At 38.9% G+C, this 9,403-nt stretch overlaps 1 protein-coding gene across 1 annotated transcript; it reads left to right on the top strand.

Annotated features, from left to right (window-relative positions):
- Positions 1-5,533: 5,533 nt before the first annotated feature.
- On the top strand, positions 5,534-8,334 carry LOC103148929 (TIR domain-containing adapter molecule 1-like). Its single transcript, XM_007567926.2, has 2 exons — positions 5,534-5,893; positions 6,061-8,334. Exon 2 carries the CDS (start codon positions 6,194-6,196, stop codon positions 7,889-7,891), a length of 1,698 nt encoding a protein of 565 aa, XP_007567988.1. The 5' UTR covers positions 5,534-5,893; positions 6,061-6,193; the 3' UTR covers positions 7,892-8,334.
- Positions 8,335-9,403: the final 1,069 nt, after the last annotated feature.

Raw genomic sequence — 9,403 nt, 5'->3', positions numbered from 1 at the left:
ATACATGCGATCTGTGGTTCAGTCATCTTTTAAAGATTTTCTTATTATACTTTAAGTTTGTATTATTATACTTGAGCATTGCTATAAGTATAGCAAGTAAGCTATAGACTATGTACTAGAAAGTATGCTTCTGTTTACAACACTGGAGAATTTTTAAGTTTATAAAAATATACTGTAAGCACTTTTTTACAATTATTTTAGATTTACAAAAGTATACATCAGGTATGCAACAAGTACACTCATCTATATCCTAATAGTGTATATTAGGTATACGATTTATGTTTATTGAAGTATATTTAAAGTATTCCACAAGTACACTCTTATCTATACTATCATTGCATTAGGTATATACGTAGTCCACAATTTATTTTATGTTAAGAATGACCAAAACTGAAATATATTATATTACAGCTTACAGTTTAATTAATACTACAGACTTACTTGGAAATTTGCTTAGCATATTAATTGTAGCATTGTGTTTACATGTTTCTTAAAATATTCTCAAAGTTAACTAAAAATATCCATGCTCTACACTGAAATATATTTACAAAATCACAACACAGAAGATTGAGAACAACTTTTATATTTTTAAATATACTATGCAATGTATTTATAAATGCCTATTTAAATTTTTAGACATTTCAAAAGCAAAAAAAAATATATGAAATAAAGTCTTTCATAGCTGTAAAAAAAAAACACAATAGTCTCTCTAGGATAAAATTCTTCTTTTGTCAACAAAAGATAAAGGAAAAAGTTATGTGTTTGCTTATAAAACTGGAAACAAAATAGCATTTCTAACTGAGAACTGAAGTCCTTCATTGTATGTATGGAAACAAAAATAAATATCTCAAAAGGGGATTAAAAAAAAGAAACGCAACTTTTTTGACTTCTATGTACTACGTGATCCTGAAAATGTATATTTATGACCTAAAAGTAAATGTGTACAGTGACAAATATTTTATTCCGCTATNACAGTGTAAAAGTTCTCTTTAATTGCTATCATTGTTAACATGACATATATAATTATAGTTATTAAGATAATCATTATGATTATTAATAATGATAATAAAAAAAATCGAGCTTCATCTTTTGACCGTGCATCTGAACTGTTTTTGCTAATTAATTGGCTGTTAATCTGAGTGGATCGTGAGCACATCCTGAATTTCTGCGCTTTCTGCTCTTTGTGCTTCATCGTGCCACTCTGGACACTGAACTGGAACAAATCATATTCATACATTTAGCATATTAATGAAGCCAAATATCAGACATCCTCTCCCCTCTGCTCTGCACATTTGAGCACGGCTGATTTATTGTGGATGTGCTTTTTCAAAGCAAGAGTTAGCTAATTCCTCCGGGGCGAGTGCCCTTCCTGTCACACTGATCAAAGACTTTCCCTTGATATGAGCATAAACTGCTCCATGCCCCATCACCATCAATGTCTGTGCATGAGTGCGAGTTTGTGTGTTTGCACAGCCAAATGTGTGCGTGCGCGCGTGCATGCGTGTGAGTGTGTGAGGTGAGGTAGAAAGCGCCGAGAGTTTGTGTCTGTGTGCGTTTCCATCCCCCCATCAGCAGAGGCTGTATTACGCATTGTTGTTGGCATGGCCTACATGCTTATCCAAGCATGCAGCAGTGTGGTACAGTACACACGTCTTCCCATCCCCACTGCACGCCCCTGTCTTGTCCGCGGGCCCGCTTCATTTACGTTGGCTCCTGAATTAATCCCAGTTAACTGTCACATTAACTCAAATCTGTTGGCCTGCTTTGTCAACAGCATAAACTAGCCTCGGTACTGATATCAGAGATTATTTTTGCTTTGCCACTGTCTGCACGCATGAATGTATGTAGGATAGCCGCAGCTGCATCTATAAGCGACCTCTGTCTTATCAGAGCAACGCACACGTTAGTTTTTGAAGCTCTGTGTGTTGCCTTGCATTAGGCCGACCTGCAGGTTTCTACCGATTCGCGGTCCAAATGTCGGTGCTGGTATTAAACGTCCTTGTAGACCTTCGTGCCTTCAAGTGTGCATGTGTGTTTGGAATTCAGTTCTGTGCAAAACTTTTGAGCCACTTGTAATTTCCTTTATGCATTATGCTTCTGATGACATTCCTTGCAATGTATTTAAATGATCTTTTCCTTTGCTTTCTCAACTCAAGGCTGCATGTTGTGAATTTTATGTCTAATTATTAACCGAGAGACAAATTAAGAAGGCCCTAAAAAAGTTAGCAGCATCAGATGAATCACATCTGTAAGTCATATATTCAAGAGGCTGGAGAAAAATCTGAATTTGTGGTAGCTACCGGCTCTTTCTAATTAGAACAGAAAGTGCTATTATGTGGCACAAATACAAAGCTATCAAGATATGGGTGCCAACATAAATTGACCATCCAGGAAGGAGCGTATTTACCAAAAAAGCAGGTAACGAGGCCCCTTGTTAACTCTGGAGGAGCTGCAGAGATCCATCACTCAGAAGAGAAAATCTGTTTGTAGGACAACTGCACAGCACAGATTTGTCCTTTGTTGAAGTGTTTCCCACATGGAAACTCAGAGCTGGCAGCATCAACATGTGAGGATGCTTTTCTTTAGCAGCAACAGGTAGAGTGACTCTACTCACTACAGAACGATGCTGAAAGAAAAGCTGCACGAGGCTGTACAAAACCGTCCAGCAAGATGGCAACCATAAACACACAGCAACGGTTCAGATCATCACATATTTATGTGCTAGAGTGACCTAATCAGAGGCCAGGTCTGAATTCAACTCTGCGAGAAATCGTGACATCATTTGAAAATTGATGTTCATCGATGTTCTCCATCCGATCTGACTGACCTTGAGCCACTTTGCTGAGAAGAAAAAGCAAAAGTTTCAGTCTGCAGAGACATCAATCCCTTCTGACGTTGGAGTATTGATAGCTGCAAATGGGGATTCTACAACGTAACTGACTCAGGTTGGTGGAGTAAATAAATGTCACAAATTCTTATAAAAAGAAACTTTTGAAAAACCAAAAATAAAATATCCTTTATTTATGTGCTACTTTATGTTTGTCTACTGCATAAAATCCCAGCTGTATACATAAAAGTTTGGAGTTGTAATGTCAAAAAGGAGATTTTTTTTTTCACAGAACCTTTTAGAAGGAAAATAATTGAAGCTAATATTTCTTTAGCATCTACAACAAATCATGTTTACTGGAGGGCGAGGGGAAAGCAGTCTGGTTTTCACCCACTTAAACAAATCCACTGATCTTCACACATCTGTGCTCCCATCCTTGTCTCTGTAACTTTCATTGGCTATCTCTTTTTGTCTCTTCCTGCTCATTTTACAATGGATGTGATGCACAATCCGTGTGAGCGATGCACCAAGTGGGTGCCACAAGAGAGCGCATCCCCCACTCATATGTCTTTCATCCTAATCCCCAGTCCCTGTCCAAGAAAGGGCCTCCTTTTCACTCGTCTGCCCCAGAGCCTCTTTTTTCGTGACCTCTCTGTGTCTCCCCCCAGAGCTTTCTCCCACGGCCAGAAGCCATGCGTGCTAACACACACAGCAGCACACGTGTGCATTGTCGCCTATAGTCAGGAACCATGTGACAGGAGAGTCGTCCACGTTTGAACAGCGTTTTATTTTAACCCCCCTTCCAAAAGAAAAACCAAGCCCGGGTCAGAACGTATTTGCTCCAAACTGCGTAACAGAGGATGTTTAATGCCAGGATCTGCAGAACTGACACAGCCTCTTACTATGTGCTTTTGCCTGAAGGTGGAAGCAGATTTACTGCCAGGCTGACTAACACAGCTGCTGGGGGAGCATGTCTCTCGTTAAAGGAATTGTCCTCAATAGAGATGGACGTTTGGCAGCACGTTACATAACTGACTGGGGATCATCTCCAGGCGGTGTGGGTGTTGGGATTCGGTGTGTGTGTGTGTGTGTGTGTGTGTGTGTGTGTGTGTGTGTGTGTGTGTTTAAGAGAGTGAGTGAGTGAAAGTTTTTTTTCCGCTTGGGTGAGCGACTTTGAGGGGCTCAAATAAACTTAAATAGAGTCGAATAAACTTGATGTTTAATATAAAATGTATAAGTATCCTGCTTTTCTAAATGCGCATAACAAGAAACTAATTAATATCAGTTTATTACTGACATGTAATGCTTTTCATGTGTTATTTTATTATAAGAAGTAGCAGTGAACATTTGTATGCTCCACATGTTCTTTGTGATCTGTGCCCTGTTTGTCATTACCTGTCATATTTACCACACCTTGGTGGTATGTCCAAAGAACGGTTTGTTGAATTAAAAACATGAATATTAATGAAAATCATGTCATGTTATCCAATTTACAGTAATTACTTTACCCACATTTAATTAGAAATGTATTTTATCTGATACAACGAAAGCAGGCTTGTTTATGGCACTCTGATACAAAACTGTCCTATTTTGTGCTTTTATTTGTTTATTTAATTTCATTTATCTTTCTCGATCATATTACATGGCATAAAGCGCAAGTAAGAACAAAACATAGCAGCTGTCATGACTGCAACTATCAAAGTTATCTAAACATATTCTAGCAACATGTTCAAAACTAATTCAAGTCCATGTGCCGTTTCAGTCTTTTTGCATATCGTCAGTAGTAGCCTGAAGACCGATGCGGAAATAGCAGCAATTCTTGGTAAAAACATATTTGTAGTTCATAATAAAATAAATACACTCTCTGATGATATTCTAATTTATTTAGTTGTATTTGTGTAGTCATTTAAATGCTTTTTGTCAGAGGCACTTATGATTTGTAAATGGCATAAAAATAACACATCAAAGCAAAGGGAGATGTGAGTTCAGCCAAAGTTAAAGAGCATCTCATTAGAGTGGCTGAATTTAGCATATAAGCTGCATATAGCGGTCTGGGTTGTTTTGGTTGGTTATGTTGCATTAAGAAAATACATTTCTCCTTAATCAGTGGAATAAATGTCTTAAAAGGTTCAGAGGTATTTACAGTGACTCAGAAACTGCATCCGTGCCAGTAAGAAAGCTTTTTGAGTAAAAAGATGGGAGCAGCTCTTCAGCCGGGCTGGTGGCGTGTGTTGCAGCTGAGCAGTGAAATTTTATACTGTAAAGAAATCTAAACACTTCCCATAGAGTGACTCTAATCCCTCACATTGTAAACATATCGCTCTGCTCTCAGCACAGAGGCTCTCTGTCTGCGCTGGGTTCAGGGATTTGGTGTTGGCTCGCTCCCCGCCTGGTGTGACCCCACCCCTGGTAAATACAGGGTTGGAGGTTTCCTCCGTTGATAAAAATACACCAGCCTCTTTGCAGAGAGGGAGAACGACAGAGCCAGATGTTGAAAAAAAAAAATTCTTCTCTTTTGTACGCCCATTGTGCATTTGGAGCTGAAGATTTGCACTTTACGACATTACAAGAGGTTTTCTTTGTTTTGTTTTTTTGTTTTGTTTTGTTTTTAGAGATTTTAAAATGTGTGACATCTTTAAGAAAATTCTGATAGAGAGGGGACATTTTATTTTTAACTACTGGAAAAATAACTGTTAAGAGAGCTACAAGTTTGTGCTCTCGAAATGTCAAAGGCAATGAATGTTTTTTCCGCTTTCCGTCATTTTTGACCCTCTTGAACTACCGTACTTCACTCTGCGTGACATCAGCATGCTGTTGTTTGAGTTAGCTTCAAAGCTGTCAGTCCTAAACGTCCAACAGGTAGATTATCATTGATAGGCTGGAGTCCTGAACCCGGAAGAGATCCAAGGAGAAGTTTTAGTAATTTTTAAGGGTTCCATCTGAGTAGTAAGAGTTTCTTGTTAGGAAAAACAAATTGTTGAAGTGAGAAAGTCATCACTTTCTGACTGACTTCCTTGTTTGAACTAAAAGCAGATCTCTTATCATTGCTCCAGAGAAATCATTCCGGTAAGTAATTACTGATTTATGATCGTAAAAAGGTCAAGGGAGTCACACAAGAAGTTCATTTATTTCTATTAATTGGGCACTTTTTTCACACCCTTGAGCTCGTTTGAGTAATATTATAATATACATTTGATCTCATTTGTACGAAATGTTTTCATGTGTCTTTATAGAAAGGAAAACTGCAAGTCTTCTCCTCAAAAGGGCAACATGCTGATAATCTGAAGAAAAAGCAACTGGAGAATCAAATGTGATCTCGTTGACTTCTTTCCTCTGCCCAAAACCAGTTGGCACCTAATCCGTATAATGAATCACACAGAACTGGAAAATCAAGGGACAGGACTGAGGGCTGTCTTTGACATTTTGGAAAAGGCACCTTCAGAGCGATTACTCAGCCTCACAATCCACTTGGGTGAGTCTCCTGAAGACACGATCATACACGCTTTGTGTCTGATCATCCTCCAGAGAGAAGCCCAGGCCCTGAGGAAGCTCCAGAAGCTAGAGGACAACCCCCTCGCTAACCATCTGGCTGAAAAGTGGCACTCAGGCGGAGGTAAATTAGACGATTTTGGAGCTCATTGTAGCCTGTTTGAGGCCAAGACGGGAGAGTCTTTGTCATCGCTGGCTCGCGTTTTTAAAATTTTGTCTGAGCAAAGGTTGTGCGATCCACGTCTAAGGGATCTGGCTTACAAGAGAGCCATTTCCTGCAAATGTCTAAACACAAGCTCTCTGGAATATGATAATTTTAGAGAGGAAGCCAGAGCTGTGTGTGGGCCTCAGTTTGCAGAGCCCATGTGCTTGCCCTCCGATCTGAAATCGGAGTCTTCCATCGATCCATGCAGGACCATGAGTGAAGGAAAGGCAACTTCAGATATCGCTGCGTCTCTGGATGAGTCTGCAAATGTTAACTGCATGCCCAGCCCCCTGCAGAACAGTCCGTCTGAGCCTTCATACCCTTCTCATCTCGAGATAAGCGCTCCTACAACAATCTCCTTTCAAGGGGACAAAGCACCTGCTGAATCTTCAGGAAACCCAATACTAAACCCTTCCATCCATGAAAATAAAACAGAACATGTCCCAGAACAAATTCACTGTGCATCTCCTCAGCACACGTCGACTGGAACATCTCGGTTTGGAGCAGAGAAAGACATTAATATAGAAGAAGCGTCAATGAGGAGTAACGAGAGCGCAACCCAACCACTAAAACCCATCACTCAGACTAAATCAAGCCTGCCGTCTGCGACACACATTCTTCTTCCAAGCAGTCCTGCTCTAAAAAGCACACACATAAGCAAAGTAGATGAAGAGGAGGATGAGGAGGAGGAGGACATATTTTATGCATTTGTTATCTTGCATGCTCCAGAAGATTCCGATGTGGCGGAGAGCATGAAGGAAAAACTCGAGGCAGTCATCGGTACCACGGGGGCAACTTTCTCAGACGACTTTGCCATTCCAGGAAAGAGCGCTCTGAGGTGCGTGGAGGACGCCGTCAACAACTCTGCCTTCACCTTCCTGCTGCTCACGCGCAACTTCAACTCGCAAATGGTGGAAATGAAAACCAACATCGCCCTCATCAACTCTATAAACAACGTACACAAATTTAACACGGTCATCCCCCTGCTGCCTCGGGAGAACTGCATGCCGAAAGAGCAGATGCCCATCACCTTGCAGACGCTGGTGGCACTGGACGAGAGGAGGAACTTTGAGAGGCACCTGAAAAAGGCTTTTAATAAGGCGAGGATCGAAAAACAGAGAAAGATCTGGGATCGCGAACAGAGAATGAGGAGGCTGAGGTTGGAGGAAAAAAAGATGCTGAGGCTTTGCATGGAGCGACAGCTTGTTCTCGGAGCCACCATACAACGGGAGCAGGACGGCGGGGACCCAAGGCCTCAGCGGCTGGCGCCCAACATTCACATCGAAAATGCAAACTATATTGTGATTGGGAATGACTCGACAATGACTGTGGGTGTAGAGGGAAGTGCAGAGAAAAGTGGCCTAAGTTGAAGAAAGAAAGAAAAAGAAGGAAGGATAAGAAGGTAGAGAAAACACTCTGAACACTAAAAGTGTGAAAGTTGGAGCAGATGCAGTGGTTTTTATTGCAAATTGTTTTATTGTTCTCAACACAGTCGGTAAAGGGCAAATCAGCAGTTCTACGTACTACAAAGGAGGAGGACTCAAAGGAGAAACAAATCTTTAAGCACAGCTAAAGACTGCCACCTACTGGCTGAAACTGAGTGTACAGTCTCATGTCCACTCAGCTGTACGAACGCTGTTTGGACACTAGAGGGCTCTGCAGGTACACTTTTGTCATCGCCTTTCGCAGGCTGAAGTACCCTGGTGACGTCCTTTGAAGTTTACATAAAATGTTGCAAAAATAAATGTTTGCAAAATAAGTTTGGTTTGTTATGTGGGAAGAGGTTTGACACATCTGTAACTAAAAAAAAAAAATACATGCGATCTGTGGTTCAGTCATCTTTTAAAGATTTTCTTATTATACTTTAAGTTTGTATTATTATACTTGAGCATTGCTATAAGTATAGCAAGTAAGCTATAGACTATGTACTAGAAAGTATGCTTCTGTTTACAACACTGGAGAATTTTTAAGTTTATAAAAATATACTGTAAGCACTTTTTTACAATTATTTTAGATTTACAAAAGTATACATCAGATATGCAACAAGTACACTCATCTATATCCTAATAGTGTATATTAGGTATACGATTTATGTTTATTGAAGTATATTTAAAGTATTCCACAAGTACACTCTTATCTATACTATCATTGCATTAGGTATATACGTAGTCCACAATTTATTTTATTTTAAGAATTACCAAAACTGAAATATATTATATTACAGCTTACAGTTTAATTAATACTACAGACTTACTTGGAAATTTGCTTAGCATATTAATTGTAGCATTGTGTTTACATGTTTCTTAAAATATTCTCAAAGTTAACTAAAAATATCCATGCTCTACACTGAAATATATTTACAAAATCACAACACAGAAGATTGAGAACAACTTTTATATTTTTAAATATACTATGCAATGTATTTATAAATGCCTATTTAAATTTTTAGACATTTCAAAAGCAAAAAAAAATATATGAAATAAAGTCTTTCATAGCTGTAAAAAAAAAACACAATAGTCTCTCTAGGATAAAATTCTTCTTTTGTCAACAAAAGATAAAGGAAAAAGTTATGTGTTTGCTTATAAAACTGGAAACGAAACAGTGTTTCTAACTGAGAACTGAAGTCCTTCATTGTATGTATGGAAACAAAAATAAATATCTCAAAAGGGGATTAAAAAAGAAACGCAACTTTTTTGACTTCTATGTACTACGTGATCCTGAAAATGTATATTTATGACCTAAAAGTAAATGTGTACAGTGACAAATATTTTATTCCGCTATGTTAAATGAAACCATACTTTGATCAAGATATACTGACTGTTAGTACTTTGTGGCAGAATAAGTAAAAAGTATAGCTTTAATATGAAAGTACTGTATGAATC

Source organism: Poecilia formosa, unplaced genomic scaffold (assembly GCF_000485575.1).
Source record: "Poecilia formosa unplaced genomic scaffold, Poecilia_formosa-5.1.2 Scaffold215, whole genome shotgun sequence".
Classification (NCBI taxonomy): Eukaryota; Metazoa; Chordata; class Actinopteri; order Cyprinodontiformes; family Poeciliidae; genus Poecilia; species Poecilia formosa.
The sequence above is the reverse complement of the archived record's forward strand: the minus strand, read 5'-3'. Positions and strand labels throughout refer to the sequence as shown.

Coding starts and splice junctions, on each gene's coding strand:
- LOC103148929 (XM_007567926.2), top strand. CDS start 6,194: ATGAATCACACAGAACTGGAAAATCAAGGGACAGGACTGAGGGCTGTC.